A 13,813-nucleotide genomic window follows, 5' to 3' on the forward strand; every position below is an offset into this window, starting at 1 on the left:
AAAGTTCATGCAGACATTGTTAGACTTGGCTAAATGGTAAACATTTTATGTTTTGTTTATGGTTGGTTCTTAGAATACTGATAAAAATTCTAAAAATCATTACAAGTTTCGTATAACAAATGTCTTGTATTATGATGATATGTGTGAGATTTTGTTATTCTTTCAGCTTAACCTAGCAAAAATGGCTAAAGAAAGTGCTACAAGAGATGCTGGCATTAGATCCTCTCCAAGTAAACAGTCAGGTGGAAGGGAAAAAGAGCTCTCATCAATGATTATGGATATGGAAGCTAAACATGGTAAGCTGTAATTAGATGACTGTTGATATTACACATTGATATATTGGCTGTGTGGTTGTGCATGTACTGAAACTCAACAAGAAGTATTAGGTTGAATCGAATGAAATTCTCTATACTATTTCATTATAACTACAGAAAAGTATCTGTTTCAACTTTATCATTTGATATGGCTCTTTGCACACTCAATTAGTTACTTAGGCTCAGAAATAAAAAGTAAATCCTATGAACAAACATAGTGAATACAGCATCTAAGAACTTCACTTTGAAATGAAGATAATGCATTTGTACAGTGAGAAATTAAAATGTGTATGATGCAGCATTTCAGTGATAGAAGTAGAGTATCTTGTCTTTGAAATGTGTTCTCTTAGCCTAAATGTGAGGATCACTCCAAAAGAAATACACAACATTTATTTTCTTTTTTCCTCCCTAATCTCCAACTTTTCTTTTACATTTGTTCACTTCACAGAGGTCATAAAAATATTTTTCTGCTTGTATTCAAATTTCATTCAACCTCTTTTCACAAATCATGCTGTCATACCACCTCTGCAAGGTAGCTTACTGCATTTGATGTTTGCCTGAAGCAACATGCTGTTATAGAGTTCCTTTCTTGTGAGAATGAGGCAGTGAGGAACATTCTCCAGGGATTGAAGAAGTGTGTGAGGATGACACTGTTGATCACAGGATAGTTCGACATTGGCAAGAAGATTATGTGGTGAAAGTGATCACACTAATACTCAGAATATACTACACAGCGGCAGGCCAAGCACTGCACAGACTCCTGAAAATATGCAGCATATTCAGCAGAGATTATGTGAAAAAATGGCATTTTTATCTCTTACAAATGTATCAACATACTGTAAAAATATCAAAGATAAGGAAAATAATGTGGACGTTTAAAAAAAATTGTGAGTTTCTTTTGGTGTGACCCCCATAGCAGCATTTTGTTGGTCTAAAAGCGAATCTTAATACTTCCTACTGATGGTTGTACTTTTGTGAAGATAGTCTGTACGCATCAGACCCTCTGAAAACACCTTAAAATGGCAGTCATGACTTTTGCTGCAGATCAAACAATTTTTACATGCTTTGGTGGTATTTCATCTTCTGTTGCCCTGGTTTGTACAACTCCTTCATCTGTGGCATCTAATGATGAATACGTGTTTCATCTACTGTCAAGAAGTCTCAGAAAAAAATTAATGAACTTTCATTTTAACTCTCAAGTATTTTTTACTCAGTTTGTTTGGTGGAGACTCAAACCATCTTTATTGTGCTCAAAACTTGGTGTAATATGAGGTGGACATGTCCTATTTCTGCAGTGTCACCATGCTCGCGTACCTTTGGCAGTTGTTGGAAACAACTTTAGAATTTTTTGCTACAACTTTATCAGTCATAAAATTTGTGGACACCATGAGCACTCATAGTGTTTGGTAGATGCACAGCCATGACCACGAAGCAAACAAATCTTGATCCAGATTTTTCACAATAATTATAATCTGACCTTACTTCATACTATAACAGCAAAATTTGCAGATTGTGTACCCAAATTTCAATGAGTACCTTTGAGCAATTAATGTTAGACTTCAATAAAATGCACTTCTATGTGAAGGGCTGTATACACCCTATGTACAGTACTGCATTAAGTGAATCCATTTTAAGGGATGTGTGTATCATACACAGAAAGCTTTTTCACTGGATGTAAATTTGCAGTATTAAAACAAAGAGTTACGGCATGGGAATGTCTTTAATAGTGTACTTCATGTTTTATCTAGTGAATGGTATTGTAACGCAGAACTATACTTTCAGCTGTATAAATTAGAATAGCTTGCTACTCAGCACATAGCGGAGGCATTGAGCTGCAGAAGAGCACATTTAAAAGAAGACGGTTGGATGTTATTAAGGTATTGGACAAAGTCTTTTGAATAACAAAAAGTTTCTAGATGGAATAACAACAATAAGAAAGGATTATTGCTCCTCACCTTGTGCAGGAGATGAACTGCAGATAAGCACAGTAAAAAGAATACTGGAAATATGTAAGCTCATGGACAAAGTCCTTTCTCAGGAGTAGAACTCTCACACAAACACATGGCTATTGTCTCCAGCCAATAATTCCTGACTGTGTCTGATGTGAGCAGAAATCTGCTGGAGTGGTAGGTGGTAAGGAGGCAGTATGGGGCGGGGAATGGGGGTTGGAGGGTAGGGGTGGGGTCAGATGTTAGTGCTGCCTGTGGAAGCATGCATAGATATGGTTGGACATGTTAGAGCTGCTAGATGCAGCATCAGGAAGCTGTGCTGAAGGGGGAGGAGGGGAATTAGAGATGAGGAAGGGAAAGTAGGATGAGAAAAGGTCTTGTGGGTGCGTTGGTGGGATAGAATGCTGGTGTGTACTGCAGTGGAAACAGGGAAGGGAATAAGTAGGTGGCGAAGATGGACTAGTGGATATTGAGGCCAGGGGGGTTACTGAAGTGAAGGATATGTTGAAGGGAGAGTTCCCACCTGTGTAGTCTACCACATAAGAAGTGATCCTGACCTTATAATCCTACCTGCTAACAAAGGCTCCGCCACTGTAGTGATAAACAGCACAGATTACCTCATGGATGGTCTCTGGAAGCTGTTACACACCTCCAGCTACAAACTCTTCCACAGTGTCTGCATTCGAGAAATCCAGCAGGATCTCGTGTCCCTCTTCAAACCCATAGGTTCATCCCAGAACCCGTCACCACACTCCTACCTTCCATATCTTTCTTAAAGTTCATAATCTCAACCACCCAGGATACCCCATTGCGGCTACTTATCCTGCCACCACAGAGAGAATCCTGTCCCTGTGGACCACATCTTCAGCCTTTTACCTGTGACATAACCTCCAATATAAAAAACGTTAGTATCTCCTTCACCAACTCTCCACAATTACTTATCCTCTACAATCTGGCATCCTGCTCATTACAGTCAAGGCCACTATTGAATACTACCTTTCTCAATTACCAACTGACTCTTAATTTACAACCATCTTACTGATTTACTGTGACCATCTACACCCTCGCACATAATTACCTTTCCAATGCAGACATTACCCACTAACAAATCTGTGGTACCACAATGGGCATCAGCATGAGACTATCCTATGCAAACATATGCAACGACAATCTAGAGGAATCCATTCGAGCCATCCAGAATCCCAAACCCGTCATCTGGTTCCAGTCCATTAATAACATCTTCGTGAGCAGGAACGAGGGTGAGAATACCCTATCTACATTCGTCCAGAATGTCAGCACTTTCTCCTCCATCCATTTCACCTGATCCTCAGCCTAACAGGCCACCTTCCTCGATGTTGACCTCCACCTCAAGGATGGCAACATTGGTACCACCATCCACATCAAACCTATCACTACCAGCAATACCTCTGTCCCATCAGCTGCTGCCCATTCCACACCAAGAAGTCCATTCCAAACAGCTTAGCCTTCCATGGATGTTGCATCTATAGTGACAAATGTTGTGAGTTGTACTACTGATGAAGTATGTTGTTCAAAGTCTTATACATTTCCAGTAGTCTTTCCATTGTGCCTGTATGCAACTCAGTGCTTGATCTATGTGTTGAGTAGCAATCTGTCCTATCTGTATTGTTCTTATTTCGTCTTGGACTTTCCATTGTTTGATTTTATCTAACTGCTTCCCTTCCATGCCAAAATTCAGTTTTGTTTCCCTTTTGTACTATTATCTATTGCATTACGTTACTCAGTGTCCAAATGACCGTGCAGATTGTTGGGGCAGTGTATCGTGTCCCACATCCTTCTTGCTGATATAATTATTACCAGACCTTGAAATCAGTCTCACAACCTCCCTTCATCGTAGTATATTTTCGCGTGTTTTGTAGTACCTTTCTGTGCCACACGTACTTCATTGCACCCTGTACCCAATAACCCCTCTTCCCTTACTCAGCCACACACATTAGTGACCTCTCCTAATCCAGTTACACCTGCTGCTTCCCTCTTCACACATATCCACCAACTGACCTGGATCTCACTTTATTATCCTCTTTTTATTTATTTTTTCACTTTGATCTCATCCCATTTTCACATTGATTTTATTTAGTTTTCATTTTTCACTATAGGCCATATGTACTGAGGTTCCATCTTTTTTCATTGAACTTCAGTTCTGTACTTTTGTGATGTTCCCATGTAATTTTACATAATTTTGTGTATTTTTACATTTCTTTTATCTTCCTTTATGAATCATTGCTCCTTCTATCTATGCCAATACAGAAAAACATCACATATCCCTAGCCAGAACCCACTCGCACATACTGTCCCTGTGTTGTTGCCCAGGTCATGGAATCCTCCTGAACGCCCTGACCATCAAATTACCAATATCTGGTTGCACTCCCTCCTTCCACAATGGCGTTCACCTGTTCAAATTCTGTCGTCTACAGCCCTCACCGATCTAGTCCTGCAAAACCATGTCAATCAGACTCAAAGCTTGTTGCGCTCCTTCCTCTCCATCTGTAAAATTCTCTTTATCTGCAGTCCCAAATTGCTACATCCCATCTACCAGCATGAAACTATCCAATCTCTTTACCTCATGCTTCCACCTTGGACTACCACTATCTACCATCAAACTTCCCTCACAACCCCTCATAACTGCCAAATCCAGCCATTCAGATATGCTACATTAGCCACTCCCTCGAAAACTCCCTCCTGCCACCCTGTAGAATGCAAATCCTAAACAGACCCGCAAAAGTCAAGCACCTATCCTCCAAAATCCTCACTTTCACAGAACTGACAGTCCCTTACAAAACCTTCTCTTTTGCTATATTCCCACATTCATTTTCGCTGGGCTTATTAAAACCCACCTCTCCTCCTCCCAGTTACGGCAGTGAAAACACTTTTTTGGCAGTAACCCTACCAATCAGATTCAGTGCAAAACCACTAATGAATCTTGCCTGACTCCACTGCACCCAAATCATACTTTGTTAATTTTCTGAAATTTCTGAACCTCGAACCTTGTGTCTCTATCATTCCCCAAATCTCTCAGTATTGAAACCAACCTCACATACACAGAAAGAATTGCAATCCACACCCTAAAAACTAATCCTGACCTTATAATCCTACTCACCAACAAAAGCAACACCACTGTGGTTATGAACTGCAGGGATTACCTGGCGGAAGGACTCACTACCTCTCAGATATGCACAGTTACAAGCCCTGCCACAGTGACCTTACTCCAGAAATCCAGCAGAATCTCCAGTCACTTTTCAAATCCTTATGGACATCTCAGGATCTCACCCATGTGTCTATCTCCCTCCTCATCCCCACCACTGTTGTTCTCCTACCTAAAGATCATAAGCCCAACTTTCCATGACACTCCATTGCACATGGTTACCATGCCCCCACAGAGGGAATCTTGGCCCTTGTTGACCAACACTTTCAGCCTAATATCTGTAAACTCTCTTTCTATGTAAAAGACCTCAACCATTTCCTCCATCTCCTTTTCCACAGTTCCTGCTTCTTTACCACCCAGTGCACTGCTTGTCCCTCTGCAGTAACATCCCTAGTGCCCATGGCCTTGCCGCTTTGAACACTGTCATTCCCACTGCTCTACTGACTCTAAATCTACAGCCACTGAGGTGTTTCGTAGGTATGTGGTATGCTTTACTCGTGAATAAATTTCAGGTCACTGTTAATTAATAATTCAGATTTGCTATATTAAATGGCAGATGAGGCATATAGCTCACAGATTAGTCAGGTAAGTGCAAGAGATTGCTGTATTTGAAGTTGTAAAAGGGTGAAAGAGATTACTGTATTTGAAGCTGTAAAAGAGCCTGGTGTAGAGTAGGATTACATCCAGGAACAGGGACTTTCAATCTTAGGCCTGTGGGAGTTTCTCCGAGGGACAAGCAGGTTTCAAGAAATAGAATGTGTGACCTTAATTTTGATAGTGAAAAAGCATATTTTCAAAAAGAATGAATGTAAAATATGATGGGATTCATCGTGCCAAGAAAGGACAGTTTGGATTGTTACAAATGGTGGGAGTGCAGAAACGTTTACATTTACGTTTAGTTAGTTAAATTTGTTTGTACTGTGATAATACTTTTTTAGCCATACTCATTACACAGAGTTAAGTTTTTTCTTTATCCAGTGCAGAAAAATTAGCCTAATTACTAACACTAAATGAAGGTAACTTTCCCTCCCGTAAACCCAACCATGTCCTTTATCATCTCAAATAAAGAAGATAGAAATTTTGCTAATAGAAAACTTTAATGGAACCAGATTACTGCTTCCCATAGGAAGAGTATATGAAACTGTACAAAATAGACAAAGCTATATCAGCATGTTAGCCTAACTGAGCTATTATAGGAGACAAAATATCCATTGTTATTGGACTAGTTTTCTCATTAGACGCTTAGGACACTAGAGGTAAGTAATGCTTACGTGTTTATGGGGCTACCATCAAACCAGAGGAGTTCCATGTTTTGAAAGTTAACAACCTTTTGCTGTGGGGCATTCTGTAATTAATTACTTATTGTTTCAAGTTTGAATAATAACACACAGAGCTCAGACACTTTTGTCTTTGTTATTCATTCATTAACTCAGCATATGGAGTGGCATACCAAACACAGGTAATGTGATACTTTGGCGGAAACCTCAAAGCAATGGTCCCATGCTCCTGTATTAACTGTCAAAATACACATTTTTCCACAGGAAGAGAGTCCCTAAATAGTCATCAGTCATTCAACTTTCAGCAGCTGTATTGTCATATTTAACACACACACACACACACACACACACACACACACACACACACACACACACACATTTCTGTGTTGTATTCTTTGTACCTCTCTGTACATAATCATTTATTATTACCTATATCTTTAAGCACAATCATACATGGATGTTATTATGCAGCACTTCAAGTGTGTGTGTGTGTGTGTGTGTGTGTGTGTGTGTGTGTGTGTGTGTGTTCAAATGCAACAGCACAAAACATCATAACAAACAATCTGAATGAAATTTGCATATGCCGCTTTGTGATAATGGAGTGAGACATCTAGGCAATAGAAACATACATTGTCACCTGCCCCTAAAAAATTCAAAGCTTCCTCAACAGGCAAGATGATGCTCACCATCTTTTTTGACTTCCAAAGTCTGATGCTCATCAAATGCCTCGAACGCAGAAACGTTAACCATGGCATATACTGTAAGATATTCCATAGCCTGTGCAAGTTCATCAAAGAAAATAGCCTGGGCTGCACGCACAAGGAGTGATTCTACTCCACAATAATGCAGTTCCACATGTCACCAACATCACAAATAGTGTAACGACCAAGTTCAAGAGGAAGCAGTGTGAGCATCCACCCTACAGCCTCGACATGTTACCATGTGACTCCCATGTCTATGGTGCAATATAAAAACAACTCCAAGGGAAGCGCTTTAATTCAGACAGCGAATGGAAGGACACAGTGGAGGACTGGCCCTCATCATAGCCACAGGGATTCTGAGAACAGGGAATCCTTTGGCTCGTGAAATGGTAGGTAGCATGCCATGCATGTGCAACTTACCAATAAGTGTATTCTCTGTTCTTCCCCTGTCAAACATGATATCATTAACAGGCAGCTATCACCTGGAAGAAACAACTCACTAAGGCTGTATAGCTTATCTGCTGGTCAGTGATGCTGTTATAATTAATGCCACAGACTGGTTAATTTCCCATAAAATTTTACCATCTTATGTGTTGGGTTTCTTTATCCGTTTTTTATTTCTATTTATTAATTTTTTTCTTTTATTCCAGTCATGTAATTCTGAATGAAGAGTTCATTTAATACATGGGTCAGTGGAATTACTTTTCTTGAAATGGGAAATCTCCTCCCCACTATTCTTCCCACTCCTCCCACAGTGGTTATCAGCCACCCATCCAACCTATGCAATGTCCATCTACATCTACATCCATACTCCGCAAGCCACCTGACGGTGTGTGGCGGTGTGTGTCTGTCCCTACTCCACCACTGTTCCCAAATCCTTGCCTCATGACTCATACAATGATGCAAGACCTGTTCCAAACACCCTCCCACTACCTCCTTCTCCAATCCTGTCACTGGCATCTCCTATTCCATCAATGGCAGGACCACCTGTGAAAGCTGCCATGTGATGTAAACCTAATTGCAACCACTGCCACATTCTATGTGGTCATGACTACAGACAAGCTGTCTGCATGAATGGCCATTGCCAGATTGTGGTGAAGAGACAATTGGACCACCTTGTCGCTGAACATGGTAACCAACATGATGTGCTTCGTTATAATGACTGCTTTGCAGCATATGCCACCCGAATTCTTCCAACCAGTGGCAGCTTTTCTGAATTGTGCAAGTGCTAACTCTCCCTACAAGATCTCCTTCATTCCCACAACTCATTGGTCCCAACCTTCATTAGTACTCTCCTTCATGTATCGATCCCCTTACTTGTTCCCACTACAGTACACACATGCCTTCTACCCCTTCAGTGCTCCTAAAAATCCTTTCCTCATTTCTTACTTTGCACTCCTCCCTTCCCCCTCCTCCCTCCCCTTCATGCTCCCCATCCCCATCTCCACCTTGCAGCCCAATCCTGTCCCCACCATGTCCCTGCATGCTTTCACAGGCAGCATTTTCATCTTACCCCAGCAGATTGCTGCTCAAATCAGGCACACTCGCAGTTGGGCCTTAGCACCCTAGACAGTAGTCATGTGTGTGTTTGTGTGATTTGTTGTTATGTGACTGTGTGAGAGTTCTACTAATAAGGAAGGAATTTGTCCATAACCTTGTATACACTGATGGGAAAAAAAGGAGTTATGTGACATCAACAAAAATTGGTAGACATGTTTTTGCACCTGAAAGACGATGTGTGTTCAGATTTTGCACCAGTTGCATAAGAGTGGCTCTAGAGGCACCACTATGATGATGCAAATCAAATTTGCTTTAAATATACATTTTAATGGCCATAAGCATTAGTTACTTTTGAGACTGGATGTTGTGAGTTGAAGTTAGTCAAGAATGCCTTTAAGGTGACAAAGACGCCATTATCAACACTGGGTTTGATTGAGATTGTGTAATAGGGTTATGAGAAACTGGATGTCCTTTCTATGATATTGCAGACAGACATGGCAGCAGTGTTACCAGTGTACATGATTGCTGGCAGCAGTGGTCACAAGAATGTACGGTCGCAAGAAGGCCATATTCCAGACAGACATACGGCACTACTGAGAGGGAAGACCATTGTGCACAGCATATGGCTCCAGCACATCATACAGCATCTGCAGCAGCAATTTGAGCAGCATTTGGCATACCACAGTGACACAATGAATTGTTACAAATTGGTTACTTCAAGGATAACTGAGAGCCAGATGCCTTGTAGCATGTACATTCCACTGACATAAAACCACCACCATTTGCGACTTCAGTGGTGTCAAGTGAGAGCTCATTGAAGGGCAGGGTGGAGATCTGTTGTGTTTTCTGATGAAATCTGGATTTGCCTTGGTGTCAGTGATGGCTGTGTTGGTTAGGAGGAGGCTAATTCAGGACCTGCAACCAACTTGTCTGCGTGCAAAACACGTTGCACCTACACCTGGAGCTACAGTCAGGGTTTCAATTTTGTATGACAACAGGAGCACTGTCGTCGTTATCCCATGCACCCTGATGTAAATTTTTGGCATGAGTCTGGTGATTTGACCTGTTGTGCTGCCATTCATGAATAGCATTCAAAGAGGTGGTTTTCAACAGGACAGCATTTTCCTACATACCGATGTTGTAATCCAACATGTTCTACAGGGTGTCGACATGTTACCTTGGCCTTTACGATCACTGAATCTGTCTCCAGTGAAGCACAAATGAGGCCTCATTGGACAATAACTCCAGCATCATCCACAACCAGCATTAACCATCCCTGTATTGACCAACCAAGTGCAGCAACATGGAACTCCATCCCACAACCTGTCATCCGACACCTATACAACAGAATGCATGCATGTTGGGATGCTTGTTTTCAAAATTCTAGTGGTTACATCAATTGTTAATGGACCAGCATTTCACATTTGCAATGACTTGTCTGATCTTTATATTAACCTGTGATTTTGCATTGTTAATATTTTAAATATGTTACCTAGACAAAATGTAGTCCTGAAATGTCATCACTCTAAGTTAATTATTTTGTGATGTGATTTTTTTTCCTGTCTATATATTTACACTTTTCTTTTCATTTTGCCTAGCTGCGAATCAATGGGCTTTCTGTATAGGCAAAGTCCTTTGTCAGATTTATATAAACACACACACACACACACACACACACACACACTCACACTCACACTCACACTCCCTCTACCAAGTCTGAGGCCAGATTGTGTTGAGTTGTGATAGCTTGGATGTGTAGTGAGAGTAAATAAGAGCCGTAGGGTGGGTAGCTGAAGGGATGGTAGGGTAGAAGGTGTGGAAATATGCAGCAGTGCTGCCCGTGAAAGTACACAGTGATGTGGCCAGTACAAAATGATGGAGTGATGGGCTGCTAGGTGCAGTGTGTGGAGGGCATGCTGTAGGTTGATGGTGGTGTGAGAAGGGGAAAGGACTGTAGAGGTGTGCTGGTGGCATAAAATTTAGGTGAGACCAGAGTGGGGGGGGGGGGGGGGGGGGGGGAGAGAGAGAGAGATAAGAGGCAGATGGAGGGAAGATATAGACAAAGGTTGAGGCCAGGAGGGTAATGGGAACACAGGGTATGTTTCAGGGCGAGTTCCCATCTGTGGAATTCAGAAAAGCTGGTGTTGGTAGGATGAATCCAGGCGGCATACATTGTAAAGCAGTCATTTACATGTCTGTATGGGCTAGCTGTCTCCTGGCCATAGTTTGGCACTAGCCAACATACAGACAGACACCTTGTTAGTGGTATTTCCATTGTATAATGCTGCACATTGTATGCAGCTAAGTTCGCAGACCACATGGCTGCTGTCACAGATGGCCCTGCCTCTGGTGAGTATGAAATATTGTGACAGTATTAGAGTAGGTAGTTATGGGAGGATGTATGTGGACATGGGAATGGTAGGTGACTAGGGAAACAAGACACCGTAGATCTATTTCTGGACAAAGTCGCAAGGATAATTTTGGTCTGTGAAGAGAGAGAAGAATGGTTGGCAGCTGTATCAGTGGAGTTATTGTTTGTGCTTGGTTGGTTTGATGAAGACAGAGGCACTGATGGAGCCATCAGTGAGATGGGCATTGTGGAAGGGGACTTTGTGAGGTGAGGGGGACCAGGTGAAGCAAATGTGAAGGGAAGGTGCTGAGGATCTGGAGGAACGCAGATAATGCATTGCCCCTTGCTCAAGATTATGAAAATGTTACAGACCATGCGTGTGAATAGCAATGTATAAATTGTGTGTGTGTGTGTGTGTGTGTGTGTGTGTGTGTGTGTGTGTGTGTCTTTTTTTATAAACTTGACAAAGGACTTTTTCTATATAAAGTAGACATTGAAGCACAGACAGACCCAGTGAAAAGCAATGAAAATATTGCTGGAAATATATATGCTTATGGACAAAGTCCTTCATCAGTAGTAGAACTCTCATACCACCACCACAACAACAGCTGACACACACATGGCTACTGTCTTAGGAGGTTAAACCCTGACAGTGACGGCATCTGATGTGAGCTGCAATCTGCTGAATTGGATGATAGGGGTAAGGAGGCAGCATGGGATAGGTAAAAGGAGGGATAGTAGTGTAGGGGTGGGGGATGGTGGGAAGATGCCAGTGTTGCCATTGGGAAAGTCCATGGACATGGTGGGGGCAGGATTGTGCTACTAGGAACAAAATCAGGATGCTGTGTTTGAGGGAGAAGGATTGGGGGTGGGGGAGAACTTGCAGGTGCTTCGGTGGGATAGAGATGTGTGTTTACTGTAGTGGGAGCAGGAAAGGGGACAGACAGGTGAAGGAGGGCACTAGTGAAGGTTGCGCCATTGGGTTATGGAAATGAAGGATATGTTGTGCTGGTGGGAAGAATCCGGGTGACGTAGACTGCAGAGCAGTCATTACAATGAAGCACATCATGTTGGGTACCATGTTCAGCAATAGGGTGGTCCAACTGTCTCTTGGCCACAGTCAAGCAGTGCCCATTTGTGCAGACAGACTGCTTGTTTGAAGTCATGTCCACACAGAATGTGGAACAGTGGTAGAAACTAGGTTTGTTTCATGTGATGGCTTTCACAGATGGTCCTGCCTTTGATGGAGTAGGAGATGCCAGTGACAGGATTGGAGAAGGTGGTAGTGGGAGAATGTATGGAACAGGCCTTGTTTCATGGGCTACTGCAAGGATATGAGCCATGAGGCAAGGGGTTGGGAGCAGGGGTGGAGTAGGGACAGAAAAGGACATTGCTTAGGTTGGATGGGTGGCTGATAACCACTGTGGGAAAAGTGGGGAGGATATTTCCCCTTTCAAGAAAAGTAGTTCCATTGTCCCCCTTGTATTAAGTTAACCCTTCATTCAGAAATATAAGAGTGGATTTTTTGTAATATTACTGATAATACATGTATAAATCCCCTTAGAGATATCAGCAATCATTGGCCAACAGGTAAGCTACAAAGTCTGTAAGTTGTTGCTTTCAAGTGGTAACTGTCTTAACAATGTCACATTTGACAGGGGAAAAAGGGATGATACACTTATTGGTACATTGTGTATGTATAGTGTGCTGACATTCAGATATTATTGCTCAAATTTATCCAGAGATACAGCAGCATGTAGCTAGGTAATGAGTTCTTTTGTATAGAGGGGTACAATGAGTATAACACAGAAGGAAGCTCAGAATCTAGGTGTGGATTCAGAATACAGTGGGAGTATGTTACCTCGGTATATATAAAGAAAGAAAGAAAAAGGTAGTGCTATAGGCAATATTAAACAGGCATATTGAATATGATAGGTGGACCTGTATGAAAGGATTGGGCACAGTACTGCTGTTGAAAGACTTCCTCCAAAGTAGCAAATTACCTGAGTTTGGTATGCCATTCCATATGCTGGATTAATGAATGAATAATAAAGACAAAAATGTCTGAAATTTGTATGCTATTCTTTAAACTTGGAATGATTAGCCATTAATTATAGAATGCAAGACCATAAAATGTTGTTAATTGTTCGAAAGATGCATATCCTCTGGTTTGACGGCATCCCCATAAACACTAAAAGCATCATTTACCTCTATGTGCTCTAATGCATCTCTTAAGTGTCTGATGACATTGGATATTTTGTTTCCTGTAAAGACTTAGGAAGGCCAGTATGGAGATATAGCTTTGTATGTTTTATATGGTTTCATATAGTCTTCACAGGGGAAGTAGTAATCTGCTTTGTTAAAAGTGTTGTATTAGGGGCAGTTCCGGATTGTTTTGTTGTAGATAATAAGTGGTGTGATTGGGTTTATAGGAATTTTTGGGGTAGGTTAGTTTCATTCAGTGTAATTTTTCTGCATCGAATTATGAAATAAAACTGATCTTTTTGTTACGAGTATGGTTAAAAAACTGATCACATTAAA

The 13,813-nt window shown here is 41.5% G+C and overlaps 1 protein-coding gene across 13 annotated transcripts in view; it reads left to right on the forward strand.

The window, feature by feature from the left end:
* The window catches only part of LOC126337032 (serologically defined colon cancer antigen 8 homolog), a 285,601-nt gene that overhangs the window by 179,581 nt on the left and 92,207 nt on the right, over positions 1-13,813 (forward strand). For all 13 annotated transcript variants that reach the window (XM_050001319.1, XM_050001324.1, XM_050001330.1 and 10 more), the window contains exon 9: positions 167-296. In XM_050001319.1, coding sequence (XP_049857276.1) covers positions 167-296 — 130 coding nt within the window. The remainder of the gene's footprint in view (positions 1-166; positions 297-13,813) is intronic.

This window comes from Schistocerca gregaria, chromosome 2 (assembly GCF_023897955.1).
Source record: "Schistocerca gregaria isolate iqSchGreg1 chromosome 2, iqSchGreg1.2, whole genome shotgun sequence".
Classification (NCBI taxonomy): domain Eukaryota; kingdom Metazoa; phylum Arthropoda; class Insecta; order Orthoptera; family Acrididae; genus Schistocerca; species Schistocerca gregaria.